General features: G+C 33.9%; 7 protein-coding genes across 7 annotated transcripts; 5 read left to right on the top strand and 2 right to left on the bottom strand.

The window, feature by feature from the left end:
- Positions 1–3,315: 3,315 nt before the first annotated feature.
- Tsp_03815 (coatomer subunit beta) lies at positions 3,316–5,082 on the bottom strand. Its single transcript, XM_003374573.1, has one exon. It carries the CDS (start codon positions 5,080–5,082, stop codon positions 3,316–3,318), a length of 1,767 nt encoding a protein of 588 aa, XP_003374621.1.
- Positions 5,083–7,084: 2,002 nt separating this feature from the next.
- On the top strand, positions 7,085–7,806 carry Tsp_03816 (hypothetical protein). Its single transcript, XM_003374574.1, has 4 exons — positions 7,085–7,168; positions 7,317–7,499; positions 7,539–7,610; positions 7,705–7,806. Exons 1-4 carry the CDS (start codon positions 7,085–7,087, stop codon positions 7,804–7,806), a joined length of 441 nt encoding a protein of 146 aa, XP_003374622.1.
- A 1,987-nt stretch (positions 7,807–9,793) lies between these two features.
- Tsp_03817 (histidine acid phosphatase family protein) lies at positions 9,794–12,452 on the top strand. Its single transcript, XM_003374575.1, has 11 exons — positions 9,794–9,822; positions 9,877–9,979; positions 10,322–10,420; positions 10,475–10,570; positions 10,624–10,776; positions 10,895–11,083; positions 11,292–11,415; positions 11,522–11,637; positions 11,699–11,836; positions 12,002–12,187; positions 12,321–12,452. The coding sequence occupies exons 1-11, from the start codon at positions 9,794–9,796 to the stop codon at positions 12,450–12,452; spliced, it is 1,365 nt and encodes a 454-aa protein (XP_003374623.1).
- A 721-nt stretch (positions 12,453–13,173) lies between these two features.
- On the top strand, positions 13,174–15,675 carry Tsp_03818 (putative acid phosphatase). Its single transcript, XM_003374576.1, has 10 exons — positions 13,174–13,260; positions 13,616–13,714; positions 13,777–13,872; positions 13,940–14,092; positions 14,278–14,466; positions 14,646–14,793; positions 14,862–14,977; positions 15,043–15,180; positions 15,299–15,497; positions 15,614–15,675. Exons 1-10 carry the CDS (start codon positions 13,174–13,176, stop codon positions 15,673–15,675), a joined length of 1,287 nt encoding a protein of 428 aa, XP_003374624.1.
- A 363-nt stretch (positions 15,676–16,038) lies between these two features.
- Tsp_03819 (hypothetical protein) lies at positions 16,039–17,017 on the top strand. The gene is given in 5 exon segments (XM_003374577.1): positions 16,039–16,105; positions 16,331–16,421; positions 16,559–16,713; positions 16,734–16,804; positions 16,817–17,017. The coding sequence occupies 5 exon segments, from the start codon at positions 16,039–16,041 to the stop codon at positions 17,015–17,017; spliced, it is 585 nt and encodes a 194-aa protein (XP_003374625.1).
- Positions 17,018–18,740: 1,723 nt separating this feature from the next.
- Tsp_03820 (hypothetical protein) lies at positions 18,741–19,955 on the top strand. Its single transcript, XM_003374578.1, has 2 exons — positions 18,741–18,830; positions 18,894–19,955. The coding sequence occupies exons 1-2, from the start codon at positions 18,741–18,743 to the stop codon at positions 19,953–19,955; spliced, it is 1,152 nt and encodes a 383-aa protein (XP_003374626.1).
- A 626-nt stretch (positions 19,956–20,581) lies between these two features.
- Tsp_03821 (hypothetical protein) lies at positions 20,582–21,308 on the bottom strand. Its single transcript, XM_003374579.1, has 3 exons — positions 21,169–21,308; positions 20,841–21,137; positions 20,582–20,687 (listed from the first exon to the last, which is right to left on the bottom strand). Exons 1-3 carry the CDS (start codon positions 21,306–21,308, stop codon positions 20,582–20,584), a joined length of 543 nt encoding a protein of 180 aa, XP_003374627.1.
- Between the last annotated feature and the right edge of the window lie 335 nt (positions 21,309–21,643).

The raw sequence follows: 21,643 nt of genomic DNA on the forward strand, positions 1-21,643 counted from the left end.
AGCAAAGACAAGTCTGAGAAAGAAGAGAATAAGGCAGAAAGAAGAAATGTGGAATAGAAGAAACACGGAGGAAGTTAATGCTGTTATAACGTGTATCGCTTTCCTTCACATAGTTCTCACGCATAAGATTCAGGGATTGTCGCGATGGTCCAGTTCGGTCCAAATTTTTACCGCCCTATTTTACTAGTCATTGAATAGGCTGTTTTATTGGAACTTCGTGCCATTGTCTTATTGGTGGATTGAAGCAAGCTCAATATAATTCTCGAAAAATAAATATTTTTATTACTAATGTTACGTCGCTACTATTAAATTTACGTAATCCCAAATGAAATATTCGAACTAATGAAACGAAAAAATATTACAGCTAATCACAACTGAAATCCAGAGATGGTTTGAGGTTACTCTTAGATTGGTTCCCAACCTGCCCCTTTCGCTTTGGGATATTTGAGGGGTCTTTTCCCCCTGTACCTCTTTCCCCCTCCTTCTTAAGTGACTCTTAGAAACAAAATGAGGAAAATATTTATTGGTGAAGGTATTTTCTCAATGATGGAAAAGAATTAACAAATTTGTTTTCATTATTCATTTTTAAGGAAGTATGGAACGCTATATAGTTGAATTCTGACATTATCAAGTTGCTAAGGTGAGAATGAACAGCCTTACTCCGTTAACTAGAAATAGTTCTGTGCAAAAATTGATCAGTTTGAAGTGTCCTCTGATGCAGCAGCAGCATCCTTATGAAAAAGTATTAGTTCTTTGAAATGACAAAAGTTAAAACTGAACAGCTATTAGAGTCGTAAAAAGTGACCATGATTCACAAAATTTGAAAGTTATCCAAACAGCGGCATAGTGTATGAAAGAAACAAGAAAAAATAAGGAAAAACCAGCAAATATGCAAAACTTCATACCTGGCTGATGGTACATCGGTGATTAGGAATGAAGCAAACGCAAAGGAGTGAAACTATCCAACTGATGGTCATTGTTTGATCGTATCTGAAGTCCAATATTCCCAACGTATATGTGGATGTGAAGCAACGAAATTGAGCAAATTACCTAGCGTAGCACTTAGACGAATACTCTTCAGCAAATAATTATATATTAATCGCCTGCTCATAATGAATTCATTTTTACATTTAGTTAATTGCTTCCAGATTTGAATGGCACAAAATGCTTTCAGCAAAATACCCTTACCAGTGTTCACCATCCAATTACCATAAAGTTACTTTGCTGACGCGTCAATGCACATATGTTTACTCTTCGTGAATTAGGGCACTGAGCTTGCATGGCTCTTGAAGTTCATCATGGATGATTTGAACACTTATAAACTATAAATGGAAGATTGTTGACTTTGGCTAAATCAGCATCTTAAAGCTTTGATTTTTCGCTTTCATTAAAGCTTTCGATTGGAATAAAAAGCTAAATAAGAATCACGTACGCCCCAGAAAACAGGCTCACAAAAAATAAATAGAATGAAAGTAATTGAAATTTTTTGACAAAAATTTTCATAGTTCAAAAACAATAAATGCTGATAATGAAATTTATGACAAATTCCAGAAATGACTATTCAAGAAGAAATTGGATGAGTTTTACTACATACACTGAACAAAGAAATTTGAATCAGTTTTCAAGTAATATTGAACCAGCGGTTTTCAGAAAAATGGAACTTTCTGTTCCAAACATTATTCAATGGAGTATTTAATTCAATAAACATGTTTATGTCTTTACATTAAAGAAACTCTTATAAAGAGTAAAATCTGCTACTATTTTCAGTGTTGTAATTATTACAGTAGTAGCAAAGATAATCATATCGACTGAAATTTGAATAATATTTGAAAATAAATAATGTTCTTGAATAAATGAATTTTGAACAGCAACTGCTCAAATATCTTATCAATATCTGTCCACACACAAATATTATAATATATAACACATATAATATATAACATTATTATAAAATTTGCATGATATGTTGTGTTAGTGATAAGGCTATAGAGAGGGTTTTACCGTTTCAGCAATAAAGCTTTGTCTGCAATACTTTGGCCGTTGAATTTCATCATTTAAATCAAATAAACGCAACACTGTTCGCATTTACAAAATATCAGGATCATCTTGCGTAAAAGAAAATATCTAAATAAAAAAGTATCCAGTATTATTATCAGAATCAGGAAATTTTTCAGAACGTCACTGGGGTTGATTTTCTGCAAAGCGTGAAAATATCTCGTGAACGGAAAGGAACATCGGGAATTACTTTTATAAAGTGTAAGGATGAAGAGTTGGGTTCCTGCATGTTAAGGGACCAATTGTATAGGAATAACAAGGCCGGAGCAAACCATCATGCAATCTGACTATACTTTATTTTTCTTTAAAGACAAAAATGCAATCTGATATATTGTTCAGAAGAGTTTGGGAAACTGCTAATATTCTAAAAATTGATTGAAGCTGCTAGCTTTACAGTGCAAAAAAAGCAATACCAGCTGATACTGCTAAGCAGACAAACTGTAACAACTCCTTTCATCCTGAAGCAATATCAGATGTACTGAAATATCTCACCCATCCAAAGCAGGTAAAATAGTAAAATTTCACTCACCTTTAAAATGCGGAGAGCAACGAACGGAGTTCAAGTTTCAAGTAGTGTGCAAAGACCAACAGCAATGTTTTCATTTTTCTACATAGAATACAAAGTATGGTGAACCAGATGTACTTTCTGTCTTCAACTCTGCATCATGTCAGTCGGATTTGCACTTTTCCCAATTATTTTTCTTTTTATGTGTAAAAAAGCGAACTGTTCAACATTCATCACATGGCAAAAGCTACAGATACTTGATTACAAATACAAATATCTTACAGTCCAGTTATTTTTTTCAATATTGCTTGTTCATTGCAATTATCAACTGATGTCGTCCACGATGCCGACGGAAACATTGTCGCTATTGTGTAAACAAATTCACCACATCATTTCGAAAAAATTTATAATCAATATAATGAGGATAAAACATTTTTACAATCCAAAACTTTCAAACACCTCCCACGGCAGAAATCTGTTAGGTTGTACAAGTAAAATCTTCGACAACAAAGAGGAGCACAATTTTGCATGCGCATAACTTATCATGAGCAAATTCTGTAACTGAATCCAAATATCAAGTGATGCTCAATTAAATGACAAAAGAAAGAAAGAAAGAATGAATGAACGACTGAATGAAATGATCAAAGTAAACTGGAAAACTGTGCTAATAATCAACGAAGTAAAGAAAAACAAAAGCATCACATTTATTTCGTTTCATTTCCAATTAAATTACTGTACGCTGAATTATACGTTCATCACAATGTAAAATATTCCCGACGAGTGTTGAAACCGTTGGCTTGCCGCCGTCGCTTCACGTGAACGTACATGCTAAGCAGATGATATATCGATGGCAAAGAGCACTGCATGAGAGGTATTTGGCAAAGTTGTTGGCAAGCTTCTTCCAAATTACCATTTTCTAACGCCAGCTGACACATGTTGTGCTTCACCAGACGTTTCAGGCACTCACAAACCTGGTAGCCATCGGTTCGATAATTCAGCCAGTTGAACAAATTGATAGTGTTGAACATGACGTTCAAGCATCGTATGGCTCGTTGAATTTCGCCTTTGCGAAATGTCGCCGCACTCATGTATAAAACGTTTAAAATGAATTGCACCGACGATAAACTGCTAATCTCGTTCAGCAACAAAGCATTGTCGTAGGCAGCCTGATTGTTACCAGTGATCAACGATATATAAGTTAACAAGCACAAGCTGGCACATTTAATTTTCAAAATTTCCGCCGGCTTGGACAATTCAAATGTGCACTCGGTTTCAACTGCTTGAACGAAACATTCGCGATAGAACAATTTCGACCATTCAGGTCGATCCGTGTCGCAGAGGTAAAGGGCATTTTTTAAAAATTGAACCGCACACCGGTAAGACATGGTCAAATTCTTCTCATTCGTACTGCTACTGTGCTGACTGTCACTACGAACGAAGCAGCCGATTGTACTGCCAGTGGAAAATTGTAAATCCGAATGAGTACAACAAATCCGAGCGTTCCCGGCCGCGCAACATTCCGCCAACCGAAGCCACAGGACGGCATTTCTCCAATAGAACGGAATCAAATCGACAAATCGACGAAAAGCGGCGCTAGCATTGCCCCCGTGAAGCAGTGTGACGGCCAAATTGTACATCAGACGTCGTTTGGGAACAATGCAATTGGAAAGTGGCAACGACGGCGATTTCTCGAACATCTCGACGGTTCGTTCCATCTCTGTTCGAGCTGCGGTGAAACTTTTGCTTTGCCACTCCAAGCAACTGCTGTTGTTGGTCATCAGAACCGTATCCCCATTTATTGGATCCTGGCGCAATTTTCTACCGTACAAAAAGCGCGCTTGGCGAAGCGATTCAAAAGCTGCTTCAGGGAGCGAATTTTCGTAATTTTCCCGAGCTTTCAACATCAACCTCCTCCACGAAGAAACATCAGTCACAGTGCCCGCTGTGGACACTTTTCGCCTGTCTTCAAACGACACGCGTATTTTCAGTTCTTCAATCAACGACTTCACTTTTTGCACTTCACTTTGGTGCGGATATTTGGCCCCGTTTTCCAGCAAATAGTCGGACAATTTTTGAAGCACAACCGACGCACGCGTGGGGCATCTCAAACGAAGAAGAATTTCGGCGTTCAACAACGCCGCCCTTGTCCATACGTTGAAAGAAAATGCCAACCCTGACTTCTCAACTATACCACTCAAAAGCTGCAAAGCCCGCTCAAGCTGACCAATGTGAAAACAGCTTATGGCAAGATTGAAAACCAAAATTTCATGCTCTACTAACCTTTCTTCAACATTATTGCCATCCTTTTGCACCGAGTGGTGGTAAACTTTTTCCAACAGCCTGTTGTAGTCGTTCATATTGAGAACCCCGAGTCGCAATAACAACAGAGCTTTGTTCATCACAATTAAATATCGAAACCGAAAACTGTGCGTAAACTGTTCCAGTTCTTTCAAACAATCTCGATATTTTCCAGCTTTATAAGCTACTTCGTATGAAACTGTCATATTTTCACCACCTTCCATGACACTGTAAAAATTTAATTTTCATTCAGAAAATCAGCTAACATCAGTAAAACATAAATCATTTCAAATTTGCACCTACAACTCAATTCAATGAAATAAAACTCAACAGTCACACTTACGTTGCTATTTATCTTTTGCCTACCTTTTGCATAAATCAAATCATTAAATTCATCCAACCGGCAACCATCGTAAATCATTAAATTAATACAGTATGAGTATGAGAAATGCAAGATTTATTCTGCATTACTGTACTGCGATTGCATCGCATAAATAATTGAAAAAATTTAATTAAAAAACTAATAAGAAATCCATATTTAATTTCAATTTATCTTCAGTTATTAAGGTGTACCATTTTGATGAGTAAAAAAACATTTTTTCAAGATTACTGAATACTCCCACTCAAATGTTTATATGGGTATGAATAATGTGGTTGAATAGAAAATTCCAAGATCAGATATAAAACATTCCACGTCTTTTTAAAATTTTTACATTAATTTTTTGATTGAATTACACAGAAATTGATGAAGATATAAAATAATTGTTTGTACATAAAGTGGCAATTGAAAATAAATATAATAATTATGTTTTGCACAAGAAAAAATTTTTCAAATGAAAAATTAATTTGGTGATTAGAGAACAACAACAGTGATTGTAGCTACACTTTCGTAATACGACGTAGGGTTAAATAAATAATAAGTTTAGCTAATCGATATGACAAAATTTTCGATGACGAGTAGAATTTTACTGAAAAGAGAAGATGCCGTTTCTTGTCAATATTGAAATTCAAAAGTCAAAATAGAAATTAAATTTTCATTCCCTCGTTCTTCCATGCTCATTTCAATTTGAACAATCAGCTAAACCCTGAAAGATTCACAAGTGAGCAACAATTTGATTGAACTAACTGCTAATTAAAATCATTTGCTCGATGTCAATGAATAGATGCAAAGTTATAAAAATTAAATTAAAATTGTTTTATTAATAATAATAAAATGAAGAAGACATATTATTAATTAATATCTTCATAAGCATTTTTTACTTACTTTTATCGCATATAGAAATTGATTTGTTAAACTGTTCAAACATTAATACTTCAAGTTTCCGTTTATTAAATTGACGTGTTTATGAGTAAATAAACACTCACAGTTCAAATTCAATGGCTGATATCACAAGAAAAGCCCATATATTTAAACTAGAAACGATTAATATTATTCATTTTTTTGCTAAATAATTGCAAAACAAATATCAAGTACACAGCATGGTAAAAATCCCCTTGACTCAAGCAATGATTCATATTTACGTATTTGTTTAGCTAGTTTACGTTGAATGGGATGCAATAATGAATATTATTATAATGAAGCTTTCAAATAAAAACAGTCATGTGAAAAAGTTCTATCACTTATTCCAGCTGATATGGTTTGCATTGTTCCAACACGCACAATAATTAGCAATCACAATGTAGAGCAGAGCATCAAAAAACAGAGTTTCATTTTATATTCCTTTTGATAATTTATTTTGAAATTTTATTAAAAGTTCTATTTTTGAAATTTACATTTTCCATTAAAAAAGCGTTCAGTATGAAAACAGTTACAAGTGAATAATAATTTCAAATGAAAATTTTCCAATAAGAATACTTTGCATATTTATGTGAAAAAATTATCCACTTTCAACAGCATTTCAAAATGTCATATGTCTGTCTAAAATGAATTAATTCCTTTTATTAAAAAATGGAATATTCAATCGCAGGTAAACAATAAATATGCCACCACAATGCAGTTGATATAACAGTTTGTTCAATTCATTATTGTATTTTGTTAAGTGAGTCACAACATACGACATCATCATGAATATAATCAAAAAATATTCTAACCAAATAATAATTCCTGACACGACATGCAAGTTGTGCAACAATGATATTTCTAACACGTACATGCACACAAGGATATATATATATATATAATAAACGACAGTTCTTTCATTCTTTCTTCACAATTGCAAATAAAAAATGATTAATTATCAGTTGCTTCATTTGCTTTTTATTTTCCTATTCATCCAAATAGCATATTCATGTTCTCCGAAATTTGGACTGGTAAATTTTATTAACCAAAGTTATGTTTAATAATTATCAATAAGTATGTCAGTGTGTGTATTGAGTTCCTGAGCTAGGACGTAGCTTGGAAGTAGAAGAATAAGTTGTACAATTATTGTTATATTGTTACAATGTTGACTTTGCATAGCAAAGGGACCAGTCGGCGAAGAAAGCTTTGGAAAAGGTGATGCGCACTTGCAGAACAAGAACATGCAAAAACGAACTTAGCGCGCTTGGGAAATACAACGCTGAAAGTGAATCAAAAGACGACGAAAGCAGTGAACAGTGGAACACTTATCAAACGTGCGTTGAGGATTGCTGGAATTCTTCAGTAAGTAAAATTTCATTTCATAATTTTATAAATTTTCAGGATTTTAACACTATGCAAATGCTTTATGCTAAAAGTTGTAGACTTAAAAAGCAACTCGTGGAATTCAGATTTGTATTCAAATATTCTAGGCTATGCTTTTTCACATTTCACATTATATTATTTTATCGAAACAATAGATCGACAAGTGCTGAATAATTTTTTTCAGAAAACTGTCCAGAAAAATGAGGATGCTGCGGATAAGTTTCTCGAAGAAAACAATTTCACAGTAAAAGATGCCATTGAACTCTACAATAAGCTCAATCCGTAGAAAATTGACCTCATAATTTCTTTTTAATTGCTTCCTTTAATCAAATAATTAAAATTCAGAAAATATTTACATTCTACAAAATAATAATAGTATATATATGTATATATACAATGGCGCACAAACCTATCTATTCGTTTCAGTCATTAAGAAATATTAATGAATTTATCAATTTTTCCATGTTTAAACCGTACATTGTAAAATATGCTGTATCATATTCGAAACAGTATTTGTTTGAAATATGCATATCATTCAAAGGTTCTTCCTTCTAAAAATTTGCGCAAAGATTGTCTATTACGATTATTCCTCATTTTATTATTTGTTACACAAATCAGAAAGTTAATTAATCCATTAAAACAATATTTGCAACAACACTTAACAACATTCGACAAGAAAACAATTTTGATTCTTACAAAACAAACAAATTAGCTTCCTACAGTACACAATTAAATTATTACAAAAGAACAAAAAGTTGTTCAACTTGTTCAAATTTCGTTTATTGTCCTTATTATTAGCATCTTGTGTATTTGTGCTTTTTTCTTTTGTTTGGGAGGCAGATTGTGAGTGACTTTCAAAACAGTCATAAAAAATTTCGCATCATTCACAACAACACAAGCTACTGGGATAGAGAAAATGAATTGAGTTACATTGGACAATTATTTAAATCAACCAAGCGTTTTTCTGATTACTGCCTCATTTAGGAAATCTCATCTTTACAAATGCTATGAAAAATTCGATAAATAATTCATCTTTCTCAACTGAAAATATCAATTTCTATATTGTTCAACATTTGAAACATTAATATTTATGCTACTTGAACCATTTATAGCGCTATACAATGTATGTCTAGTTAAGAACATTCAATTGCATATGGAAGCTGAAAATTTGTACAATATCATGTCATTTCAATAAATTAATTTAATAGGAAGCAAAAAATTTCAGGTAATAAAAGCCTTCTTATCCAATGTATTTATTATTTAAATCATTTTCTGTTGCATGCTACAAGTATTTGAGCATACAATGCACAGCTAATGGAGAGTAAAGATATTTTTTCTGAAAAATAACAAATCAAAGCATATTTTAGAAAAATTAAATATACATTAAATAGACAGCTATGAACAATGGGCATGATAATGAGAAGCGAATGAATGTTTTGCTTAATTTGATTTACATGAACAGAGATTTTAAAAACTAGATTTGATTTAAGCAATGCTGTTTAATTAAATTTGTTAAACAGACAGCTAAATCGCTGCGTTCATAATGTTGTAGCAATGTATCTTTGAACAAACAGTGACCCAAAACTATTTGCTATTAACTGATTGAAAATCATTATTAAATTACAATATTTTTGAATAGGTGTTATAAAATCTGCCAGCAGATAATAATATTCAACGAACAGCATACATATATAATTCAACCCTGTCACTAATATCCTGCTCAGTATACAAAATGGCAAGCATAACTGTTCAATAATTCACATAATTAAGGCCAATTAAAGGTTTATTAAATGCAAATCATTAAATTGAACAATGCTGCTTATAAAAAAAGGTTTCATTAATGAAATAGACTGCTGTGACAAAACAATAAAAGTTATCGCATGCATGAATAGTAAGAAAAATTGATCGACGCTTACAAAATCAAGTCAAATAAGGCGATGTCTTACATTTCTCAAATTTAAGCATAAATCAGAAATTTGTGAATTCATTGAAAATGTCCAATACTTTCAGACAAATTGCAGAAGAGTTACAAGCAAAAATTAAAGAATTACAGACATTCAGCCCATTTTAAACATAACCCACCAATGAATGTATAACTGTTTTCTATTTTAAATTTTCTTTCTCAATAAGCTGGCAATATGTTGCATTTTAAACGATCAAACTGAAGTGCATTAAATTTTCTTTGCGTATTATCGCATAAAGTTTGAACTCAGTCGTTTCTCAAAAACGGTATATTGCTAATTAATGATAAATTATATATCAAAAGTAATTAAATGATAATAATATGCCTTGTTTCATATAGGTAATGTATAGAATAATAAAGCTAAGCAAATAACCAATCTTTTATTAATTCTAGGAATAACGCAGTTATGTTAAAGATATTCATTTGGATACTATCGATAGAGTTATACAATCCATCTGAAGTTCATTCTGCACTTACACTGGAAATGGTCCAAGTGGTATGTAAAGCAATTTTCACAAATTTAAATAAACAATTTAACAGACATTAAGGCATCACTGATAATAAATGCTGGAAGTGAAAAAAAAACAAAACTCATATAAAACCATTTCATTTCTGTATTGAGCCGCAAATGTAAAAGTTCACAATAAAAATTGATTTGCAAAAACAAACACGCACATACATTTTCAATTAATTAATTAAATTGTGCACAAATTCCAATTACTATTTCTCAGAATTCAAGAAGGGACCTGTCGCTTCTTAAAATTATAACATCTATGCCATAAATGTTAATGCTATTCAAAACTGGCTTGAAATTGAAGCATTAATAAGATTACATCAGATATGGCGCCATGGACATAGAACGCCTACAAGATTTATTGCATCTGATACTGCAAACCGAGAAGACACGTGGATTCCAGGTCCAAGAGAGCTCACGAAAGTAACAATATTGATCAACAGTGACAAGTGTTAAAAGTTCTTTTTACATTTTAAGAAAGGTATGAAACAGCAGTTTCTACTTGGAAGGATACTGTCGAATCGTTACATGAATGAAATACCTGTAGTTGACAAAAGCAAAGCATGGCAACAGGTTGCTATTAAGCATATGCAGTTTAAATGAGACTGAACATAAAATTATTTCAGATTTATATACGAAGTTCTAATTTCAATAGAACTATTTTGAGTGCTTTGAGTAACTTAGCTGCCTTCATGAGTAATGTGACTTCTTTACAACCAAGATTTAACGAATGGCCTAAAAGATGGATTCCTATTCCAATTCATACTGAAGATGACTGGGTCAGCATTTGTTACTTATATTTTCATTGATTTCATAGATTTACACACAAATTGCACTCTTCATAAGGATACATCTGTAACGGTTAAATTTATACTTTTATAATTCACTAAATTTTAGATACTTAAACCGCTTTCAGACTGTCCAACAGCTGCGAAATCGCAAATGGACAACGTTGTTTTAACAGAGGAATACCAAGAAATTGAGGAAAACAATACTGAATTTTTCAAATTTTTACAAAATGTTACAGGCATATCTAAAATCAATCTGGCCAACATCTATGCAGTGCATGATTCATTGCAAATAATTGTAAGTATTACAAGTATTTTTTCATAATCATTTCTGACCGTTATATGCATGATGTCATGCTTTTGCATTAGTAAAATGATTTTTCAGACGCATCATGAAACTTGATTCAATCAAAATTAATCAGTCACTTATATCACAACAAATTTTTAATATTTAAATTGAGTAACTATTTGCATGCCCCGTTGTCAGATTTTATATTATATCATAGCACGGTCGAACATTTCAGAAAGAAGGAAGTCCTGAAGATTGGGAACCTGAAGATCATCCTTGGCCGGCCTGGGTCAATGAAGAAATATATCAGAAAATAGATTATTTAAGACGATACGGAAACGGTTATTTGTTTGCCAATGAAAACGTCCGCCGTCTCAGAGCTGGTCTTAAAATTTGTTCAACACCATACATGATCATATAATTTGCAAAAAAAACAACAATGTTTAGGACCTCTGCTTCAAGAAATCATTTCTCGTATGCGTGATAAAGCAGAAAGTTTAACAAATCAAAAACAGAATTCCAGTTCATGGATTCACAGACTGAAATATTATGCATATTCAGCAGTAATGATTACTTTGAAACATAACAACTAGAATTATGATCATCATATTTTCATGCTTTTAGCATGACCTCAATATATTAATTCTGATGCAAATGTTTGGAGTTAAAGAGTGGCTGGCAAAGAAAGTCGACATGCCAGGTTTTGCAAGCTGTTTGGCATTTGAACTGTGGAAAACTGATGATAACCAACTAGAAGTTAAGGTATCAAAATTATACATTAATAACTCATTCACTGAATATTCACTCTCATATTTCAATATCTTAATTTAGAATATAATCACACCAATAAACATTTGCAACAGCAAAACTACAAATTAATAAACATGTGCTTTATCAAAAAAGAAATACTTTACTTTTAATGTTTAGATTTTCCTAAGAAGAGGACCACTTGATTCAAACTTTGAGCAGATCCAAGTGCAGGGCTGCCCTCTATTGCCCAATGGATGTCCTTTAAATTTGTTTGAAGAAATTAATGAAAAATATGTTGTTCATGATTGGAATACAGAGTGTGGTCTATCATCTGCTGAAACCTCATATCATTCATTTTCAATCGTCGGTAATGCTCAGTATACCAAAATTTGAAATCGTTTTTCAAACACTTTCCTTTTTTATTATTTATTTCTTATATCTTATTTATCAAACAGTAAAATATTTCGAATACTTTTATAAATTGAATAAATTTTAGGTTTTTGCTTTGCTCTGTTATGGATACTGCAAGAAAAATGTGCCGTATAAAATGTTTACACTCATTCTTATTTCTGGAATAATGTCAAGAAAAATTACACAAGACTGCACTAGTTTCCACGGAATATGTTAGGTCTGCGTTTTTTGGTTTTATTTTACAACCATATTTGAAGTGAAACATGAAGAAGAGCCTTTTTTACCATACCCACGATAAGTACTCGCTGGTTCAAATCTGTTCAATTCAATTTGAAGTATTCTATAGAGAATAAATTTTACATAAAATCAATATTTATTTTTTAATGAAAAACAAATCGTTACATAAACGCACACACACACACATATATATATATATGGACATCCTTTTCCTACATCAATAAAAACGTAAATGCTTTTAAAAACTTTATTACTGAATTGAATTCTTTCGTGTTGCATCCAATATTTACAAAACTTAGCATATCACGTCAGCATTAGTGTTATATCTGCCAAGTAGATTTTATCATAAAATCCTAATTTATTATGATAAAAGAATGATCAAACACGACTGCAGTATAATTTATCGTTGCAACTGTTGACATAACTGCTAATCAGTCAATTCAGAGATTGATAAAGAACATCACGGAAAGTTTTCCACCTTTGCTACTTAAATTTTATTTTTCAAATTGGAAGTGAGTTATTTTCCGGAAACGGTGGCAATGTGCAATAAAATTTCAATATTGTTTACATCTAAATGATATTTTACACTGAAGGGAAATTTTGTTGTGTGTATCAAAAAAATTCAAATTAAACTGCACGTTGTAAATATTAACCTCCTTATTAATAAACATATATTTAGGAAGAACGACTTAGTAGTCACCATGGCAAGATATTTCGCAGAATTGCTTCTCATTCTACTTCATATTACGCATACTTCTTCCACACCTACATTAGAGCTAGTGCAAGTGGTAAAAAAGATTTTTTTTTTACATCATAGCACATCTAGATGAAAAAGGACTGAAAAAGGACAATATAATTCAAAGAATAATTTCTCTAAATTCAATAGTGCTTTAAGAGTGCTGTGTTTTTATTTAGTTTCAATTAATTATAAGTAATATACTTTATCACATCTCAATTCTATAACACAATTTCAGTACTTAAACGCAAGCTTTTTACAAACGAATCGTTTTATAGATCTAAATGTTTGGTATAAATTTAAGGCAAAAGATTTGTAATTTGCATGATTATGATTAACTGAATAAATGAACTATTGAACCAAACCTAACTCTGCTATCAATATTTATTGTGGGCATTAACGAACAGATATGGCGCCATGGTCACAGAACACCAGTGAGAAGAGTTACCTCGCTCAAAGCAAATGATACGAATAGGTGGATTCCTGATTTAGGTGAACTTACAAAGGTAAACAAATTATTACAGTAAATACTAAACTTTTCACATGAATGTTTACTTTACGCTATCAGAAAGGTATGAAACAACAATTTTTACTCGGAACAATACTGGCAAATCGTTACATGAATCAAATCCCGCTAATCGAAACTAACACTGCTTGGAAGCACGTATGTAGACTGTTAATTTTCAATAAACTTCCGCCGCAATATTTGGTCGCTTTTTATACATTAACAGATCTACATCAGAAGTTCCAATTATAACAGAACTATTGTTAGCGCCTTGAGCAATTTAGCCGGCTTTATGCACAATTCAACTTCTGGTTTACCAAATGTTCACGATTGGCCACAAAAATGGTCACCTATCCCAGTGCACACTGAAGAAGAATGGGTATGATAAAATCAACCAAATGAACGCGCTTATCTGTTTCACATATGCACCATCATCACGATGCAACATAAGATTTTGCCTTGATAGGAATAGTTCATTACTGAAATTTCTTTAATTTTTGCTCAGAAATATTTTTCACAAATAAAAAAGTAAAATAATACTTTTTGTAATTCAAAAATTTTCAGAAATTGAGAATGCTACGTGAATGTCCGGCTGCAGTAGAAGTTAAAAAAGAAAAAGTTATTGCAACTGTAGAATATCAAGCATATGAAACAAACAACACTGAATTTTTCAAATTTTTACGAAATATGACAGGAATTCCAAATATCAATTTGGAAAACATCTATTTAATAGACGATTCACTACAACTCATTGTAAGTATGAAAAACCTGTCAATTTTCAATCAACAATTTCTACACAAATACGCAAATTCATTTTGATAAAAACATCACGGTGTTTTCTGTATAATTTTCAAACTGAACTCATTTCTCTGTGTGCTGATGAAGAACAAATGATAAAGCTTACTTTACAGAGCTTACAAAGCTGATTTTAGAAGGAAGGAAGTCCTGAGGACTGGGTGCCTGAAGATCATCCCTGGCCAATTTGGGCGACTGAAGAAGTCTATGAAAAGATCAAAACACTGAGACAGCATGGAAATGGATTTTTATTCGCAGACGAAGAAATTCGTCGACTTCGAGGAGGTAATAAAGCAGATGTGTTGCCCTGGATTAACAAAATTCTCATTCATTACTCGGATAACAATCTTCAGGTCCACTATTGCAAGAAATTATTGAACGCATGCGACAAAAAGAAGCAAGCTTGACCAATAAAAATCTCATTTCACCAAAATGGATTCGTAACTTAAAGTATTATGCCTATTCTGCAGTAATTATTCCAAAAAAAACACTACAACTATAAATAATTCATAATTTTCGCAATTATCCTCTTAGCACGACCTCAATATATTGCTGTTGTTACAAATGTTCAAAGTTGAAGAATGGTTGCAGAAAAGTGTAAGCATGCCAGACTTTGCGAGCTGTCTATCAATAGAACTCTGGAGAACTGACAACAACACTATGGAAGTAAAAGTGAGTGAGTACGCAAGTTAAAAGTAAATGATTTTCTTCGAAATTTTTATAATAATTTCATTGCATATGTTTTAAAAGAGGAATTTGTTGAATGACAGATAAAATTTCAAATGAACAGGTCTTCCAACGTCTGGGGCCCACAGAAATGGTTTTTCAGCCTGTTCAAGTAGGTGGATGTCCAAAATTACCCAGTGCATGCCCGTTGGAACAATTTGAAGAAGTTTTCCAAAAGTATTTTATTAAAAATTCTTGGATAAATGAGTGCACAGCTCAGTCAGCTGCTACTTCATCATTACAGCATTCATTTTTATCCGCAGGTAATCATCAATATCCCATTCAGTTATTAATTTTACAAAAAGAAAGAATTTCAAAATCTGTATCCTCTTTCACTCACATATTTTACAAACTTACACTTAAAAATTTTATATTTTAGGAGTATTTTGTCTTATATATTGGATTCTATCTGAAAAGATTTTCACCAAGCTAACAATATAACAAACAAAGCTAACGCTGCCGACACGCGCATAAACTAAACGCTAACCAATAATCAGGTGTCAATTGAAAAATGCGAAACGTAGTATGAATACAAAAAAGAAGCAATTAAAATTACACAACAATCAATAGATAGTTGGAATGATCATAATGATAAATAAATTGTAATATTATTTTACAAACGAATAAATAAATATTAATAATTGAAAAGCAGAATGATTTAAAAACTTATTCTCACTCACCTGGCTAAATTGAATGTGAAATGTAAGCTTTTCGTCGCCGTTGTTAATACCTCAATTTACCGATTGATTTTTCCGTTGTTGCCACGCTGAGGGAATAAAACCACTAAAAGCAACGATAAATTTGATGCCAATTAACAAACCAGCCGCTCTACTCAAGCAAAAGATTGTCAGCAAAACAAATAAAACCATACGTACTTTTAACAATGCACAGAATTAATCAAATACCAAAATGAAATACATTATATCCACACACATATATGTATATATTTATTTAAATGTTGGAAAAAATAGTTTTGAAGAAACAAAAAATCTTTTTTAACTTTTAATAAGTCATGTTTTTTCCTATTCTTAAATAAAAGTTGAAGTGTGTTTTTCATAAAATGTTGAAATATGATAATATCAATGATGACTTGTAGTTTTTAACTGTAATGTAAATTTTAAATCTGACCGCTCTCATTCTACACCAAAAGCATATACTTATACATATAAGCTTGGAATTTCTGCAATGTATAAATGTGAATAAAATAAACAGATATCGTTTATGCTAGAAAATTTTTTTTTAAATGTAAATCATTTTAAAGAAAGAAACAATGAATAACATTGCATTCTGTAAACGCAATTTAATTTTTTTGATAAGCTATCAGCGTTTGCCTAGCTGTAGTGCAAGCGGTTGCTTGCGTTCAGCTAAAAGGACAAATGTGGAAAATTGCTGATGACACCATCAAAAGACAACAGCAGAAAAAGCAAAGAGACAGACAGAGAGACATTTTTTTGCAAAGAGAAGAAAAATATTGTATCAGTAATAAATTTGAAATGCAGCAAGGAAGTGTCGTCATTCGACAAATTCCACTTCCAATGAACGGCGGATGTCCTTCACAACGGCAATAACCGTTTGCTTGTAGTTAGCTGAACCGGAAAATCGTCAATCTGAATGTCGACATCAACATCATTATCATCATATGTTTATTAACCTGTCTGAATTCGACAATGTCAACGCTTATCTGTCATCACCGGCAGGTAGGCAGTTCAATGTTGACAAAGCTGATTTGCCGTCCTCGATACTATGCATATTATTCGGCGTTTTTCAACAAGCAAAACTGTGACCGTATCGTATCATTTTCAATAATACAACTGATGAATAATAAATACATCCCTAGAAACTATTTCAACTAGTTTAAATAAGCCACACATTAAAGATGTCAAATGCAAGATAATACAGATGCAAATTTTCCTACTATAAACTGCAGCCATTTGGCTGCTTTGGAAATCATAAAATCTGTTTCACTTCATGAACCTAAACACTGACAAAAGGAAAATGGAAAAAAAATTTAATCAAATTAAAATCCGTTCAACACGTCATGTTTCAGTTCAATTGAAAATCAAATTTACAGCCTCTTTCTTTCCAAATTACAGCTGTTTACCTGCTCTGAACAAAGATAAAATTAGCCCACAGATATGATAACAGATTCAACAAATATGCAGATTCTGATCGAAAAAAAACATTTTCAAACCAACATAAATACAATTTTTATGATCATTTGATTTTTATGATTATCCCCATTTGATCATTTTTTCTGCCCAATCTGCTGCCAGATGTGAAACAAGAAATCTCAACATTTCAACAATAATATACTTTCTTTTCTTTAATACATATAAATGTATGCATATACACCGCTAACAGCAAATTCCACCTATATGTACGGACGTGTAGCATAATAGATTCAATATTTGCAAATGAACAAAACTATTGCCACAGTGTTGTTCTGATTGTTGCTGCTTATTGAAACAGACTAGAAATCAAATTGATCGCATATATTGCATTCATTTTTGCAACTGTCAAATGCAGCAGCATTTCAAAGTGGTGCAAAGTATAATAGTTAATAAAGTGGAACATTTTGATCAAAAATTACATTTCAAAAATATAAATAATAGTTTTGTCTAACTTTCAACAAGGCAAAAGGCCATTTATTGCTTGAAAAATGTAACGCTTCATACCTTTTCAAAAAGCCCAAATAAATGCAGTTCATAAAAGGAGCTTAAAATAGACTTGAACTCGTAATAATAATAATATTATGATTATTAATTAAATGAAATATTGCCCTTTTTTTCCGTTTCCACTTGAACACATCAATAACACTGCAGAAAAGCAATTAACGAGCTTAATAAGTTTCCAGTTAACTATTTTGCAGTTTCATCAAAAAATACACATTAAAAGATTTTCATCTTCATCTACACACAATATTCCGACAAATTGACAGCAACAAAAATGAAAAATTAAATTTTTATGCGGTTAAGTAAAAAGAACAACAAGCTGAAAAGAAAGAAGAAGCTAACAACAAGACGGCAGTGACATTGTAAATGAATAAAAATCATTTTTTCCCTCTACAATATTAAGAACAGTTGGTTTTTGGTTGCTTGGCGATTCGATGTTGCAGCTTTGGGAAAATTCAAAATCAAACAATGTAAAAAAGTACAAAAAATGACAATTTTTAAACAACCGTTGCGATTTAAATTTTCCAACAGCAACGCTTCAATTGAAATTGGTCAACAAAAAACCTCTCTACATCCACAGATGTGGAAAAAATGAAAATACCATCTGAGCACAAAATTGTCAATATTGACAAGCAACAAATTGAATTTCAAGTGAAAATTGAAAATCCGCCTCTATTATAGAATAAAATAAAATAACCTGTGCCGTCATGAAACTTCCCACTATTTGAAAAGCAAAAAAATAACAACAACAACAACAACAAACAATCAGGCAGTTGCTGCTAATTTGCAAAGGAGAAGAAGGTGAATGAATCAATGCTCGCACCGTCGTGATTAATGTTTGAAAAAACTAAACCGTTGATTATTCAATCTGGCTTTCTTGTACGCGTCGGTCAACAGTGCCGACTGGTGACCAAAAGGCAAATGGTCAAGCTTGTCACTGAGGAGCAGATCAAGCAGACGATCGGCTTTTTGCAATTCTGAAGAAAGAAACGGAACACGCACCACCTCGGCCACATCATCGGCTCGTCTAGACTGCTGCTGCTGGTGGTGGTGGTATTGGTGAGGTTCCAAACAACCAGAGGGCAGATCGATGTAGCTCGAAGCAGAATTGACCGCTTCCACTGGTGGACTGTGGGTTTTCAACCGCTGCTGACCGACGCACGTATAGCGACCGGGCTTGTTCTGGCCAATCACCAAATCGACGTAGGTGCCGTTGCTTTCGGCGAGAACTTGTTGCTCCAAAGTCCAAAAAATGCGCAACGCGAACTCCAATCCAGGAATGGCCACAAATCGGCACCTCAACACTTGCACCGACCCACACTGGACCAATGGGGGCCAGATTTCAGTACGGGGATTCCAGAGGAGCACCAGACCGGCACTTCTGGCAATGAGCTGCGCCCTGGATCGGTCGCGAAGCGAGCAGACCAATTTCAACAGCTCACTGCCGGCACCGTCGTCGTTGAACCTGGCCAACTGGGGCGAGGCACCCTGCAGGCGCACCGAATCCAACGCCACCCCAGACCGACCGAGCAGATCGCAGTCCACCGAACCACCTCCCGACCAGTGGATCATCGCCAACACGAAGTGGTACTTGTTTTGCTGCACCGCGGCGGCCGAATCGTGCTCCAGACGATTCCAGCGCATCGTCGCCGCTGCATCCAACAGACGCACGTCCAAAAATGCATCGGCGGTGGAACAGCGAAAATCGCCGGTCACCTCGTAGTGGACCTCACGACCCATGGCGACCGCGTGGCATGTGGTCGGTGCCGCTTGTTCGACGACAAACTCGTGTCCGTCGTCCAAGCCGGCAAGCATGCACGGCTTCCAAATATCCAAGCCACGCTGCACAGATTGCAAATACGAACACCAGTGATGTTTCATGTGGTCGCAGTATCTGACACTCTGATCCGGGTAGACAATGCAGAACGACGAGAACCGATCGCCGCACAAACTTGGTCTGCCGTTCTCGTTGTCCGAGCAAAATCTTGGAAACGAGCCCGACCATTGTGCGGCACTTTCCGCTTCAACAACGCCGTCGACATCCATTAGCTGACAAGAATAATAATAATTATTATTATTACCAATTTGACCAACAATTGATCCTTTCATCCGGAGATCGTATTGTATCCAATCACCACCGACAATTTCACTCTCAGCTAGCACATGCTGAACAACAGTAGAAGAAAGCTGCACGAGACGAAGCTTCGTACCAGCCGGGCAACTGTCATTTGCACAGGAACACTTCAACCTCACCGTGGATTGATTGTGCAAGAAGTAAACATCCGTATTATATTTATCCAACAGGGACACTTCAAAAATGATAAGCTGCGTTGAAGAAGGAGAAGAAAATGTGCTGCCGGCGAACAGCAACAACAAAGTTGCAAATCGGAACACTTTTATCGATAGCAACTTGTTGTTCAGACACATTGACGACAACGACGGCGACAATCCAACCAAATTGAACAAACAACAAGTAAACAGTACAATGAAGTATATTTGTTTGTTGTAAAATGTAAATTATCCCGATTAATAACAACAACTACTACTGCTGCTGCTACATGCAGCCGATTGGAACGTCAACAACGTGTCAATTACGTAGCAGTTGATCTGCGGGACAAATTATCCGCAAAATAAACTTCACAGTATTATGCAGATTATATTTTCAATTGTCGTCACTACGGGATGTCTGTCCATTGTGGATGATGCACAAGCTTTCCAATTTCACTTTCGCAACAAGCATTATTCGTCTTTTTTTTCATTTCTTCTTCTTTACCATTGTCTCTAATTTGTTTAATTCTTTCTTTTTCTTTTTCTGTTTTCAACTTTGTCTACTTCGGATTAAAAATACAAACCAACCATTGCTTTCAGTTATCGATCAATCAATCAATCAATCAATCAATAATTTTTCCAATTCAGTTATTAATTAATACATACGATGCAGTGCAATAACAGAGGGAGCTTATTTCAATTATTCCAGGTGGATGCAGTACCTTTTTCAGTCGTTTCTTCTTCAGCTCGTCACTTTTAGCTGCTTGCTTGCTACATGTACAATTTGAATAATGTGCTTGTTGTATGTGCGTATGTGAAAATGAATGTACACTTTGTGCAACTGTGTGTGTGTGTGTGTGTACTTGCGTGCGCGTGTGCTTGAACGTGCGTCCGAGTGTATCTAGATCGCGAACGCTGATTGGCCATTTAGAAAACAAACTCCGCCTAAAGCCACTTCCAAACCTGCACTAGTGAACAATTGAATCAGCAAAACCGACGACTACATTCATTGGCTAGCGTGAAAAGCGACGGCAACAACAGCTGCCGGGCATGTTTTACGTGTAAAGCTAAAATTGAAGAAGCCAAACAGCAGGTGAGAAATGAAAATCGAAAAGCGTCTCTATAAAATGTCATTAGAGCGGATTGAAGATTTTCCTCTTTTTTCTCTTCGCAACAGCTTCATCATCAGCAGAGCAGAAAGCAGCAGCCCTGTGAAAGCCAACTTCAAGCAACAACCCCCCCCCTTCCTTGAGTGAGAAAGCTAAACTGAGAAACCATATCGGTTTATGCTAAATTCTAGACGAATCACATTCCACCGCAAGATCACATTGCAACAATTTAACAACTTATTGCTCTAAGTGAAATCTTTATACTTCAAACAATACAACGAAAGCAAACCTAATTACTTGATATTTGAATTTGCTGAATCGAAATCGAAATCAAAAGAGAAATCACTCGACCACTTCAGT

This window comes from Trichinella spiralis, assembly GCF_000181795.1.
Source record: "Trichinella spiralis strain ISS 195 chromosome Unknown Scfld5, whole genome shotgun sequence".
Lineage (NCBI taxonomy): Eukaryota > Metazoa > Nematoda > Enoplea > Trichinellida > Trichinellidae > Trichinella > Trichinella spiralis.

Excerpts from the sequence above, each read along its gene's own strand:
- Tsp_03815 (XM_003374573.1), bottom strand. The coding sequence starts at position 5,082 with ATGGAAGGTGGTGAAAATATGACAGTTTCATACGAAGTAGCTTATAAA.
- Tsp_03820 (XM_003374578.1), top strand. The coding sequence starts at position 18,741 with ATGTTTGAAAAAACTAAACCGTTGATTATTCAATCTGGCTTTCTTGTA. Across the intron at positions 18,831-18,893 it reads TGGTGACCAAAAGGCAAATG|AAACGGAACACGCACCACCT; the intron begins GTCAAGCTTGTC and ends TTCTGAAGAAAG.
- Tsp_03816 (XM_003374574.1), top strand. The coding sequence starts at position 7,085 with ATGATTAATTATCAGTTGCTTCATTTGCTTTTTATTTTCCTATTCATC. Across the intron at positions 7,500-7,538 it reads AGGATTGCTGGAATTCTTCA|GATTTTAACACTATGCAAAT; the intron begins GTAAGTAAAATT and ends ATAAATTTTCAG. Across the intron at positions 7,611-7,704 it reads AACTCGTGGAATTCAGATTT|AAAACTGTCCAGAAAAATGA; the intron begins GTATTCAAATAT and ends AATTTTTTTCAG.
- Tsp_03818 (XM_003374576.1), top strand. The coding sequence starts at position 13,174 with ATGGCAAGATATTTCGCAGAATTGCTTCTCATTCTACTTCATATTACG. Across the intron at positions 14,978-15,042 it reads AGTATTATGCCTATTCTGCA|CACGACCTCAATATATTGCT; the intron begins GTAATTATTCCA and ends TTATCCTCTTAG. Across the intron at positions 15,181-15,298 it reads ACAACACTATGGAAGTAAAA|GTCTTCCAACGTCTGGGGCC; the intron begins GTGAGTGAGTAC and ends TCAAATGAACAG.
- Tsp_03821 (XM_003374579.1), bottom strand. The coding sequence starts at position 21,308 with ATGACATTTTATAGAGACGCTTTTCGATTTTCATTTCTCACCTGCTGT. Across the intron at positions 21,138-21,168 it reads GCCAATGAATGTAGTCGTCG|GTTTGGAAGTGGCTTTAGGC; the intron begins GTTTTGCTGATT and ends TCACTAGTGCAG. Across the intron at positions 20,688-20,840 it reads CTCTGTTATTGCACTGCATC|AGACAATGGTAAAGAAGAAG; the intron begins GTATGTATTAAT and ends TAAACAAATTAG.
- Tsp_03817 (XM_003374575.1), top strand. The coding sequence starts at position 9,794 with ATGATAATAATATGCCTTGTTTCATATAG. Across the intron at positions 11,837-12,001 it reads ATAACCAACTAGAAGTTAAG|ATTTTCCTAAGAAGAGGACC; the intron begins GTATCAAAATTA and ends TTTAATGTTTAG. Across the intron at positions 12,188-12,320 it reads CATATCATTCATTTTCAATC|GTTTTTGCTTTGCTCTGTTA; the intron begins GTCGGTAATGCT and ends AATAAATTTTAG.
- Tsp_03819 (XM_003374577.1), top strand. The coding sequence starts at position 16,039 with ATGCCAATTAACAAACCAGCCGCTCTACTCAAGCAAAAGATTGTCAGC. Across the intron at positions 16,106-16,330 it reads CAAAACAAATAAAACCATAC|TTTTTAACTGTAATGTAAAT; the intron begins GTACTTTTAACA and ends GATGACTTGTAG. Across the intron at positions 16,422-16,558 it reads AAGCTTGGAATTTCTGCAAT|CGTTTGCCTAGCTGTAGTGC; the intron begins GTATAAATGTGA and ends ATAAGCTATCAG.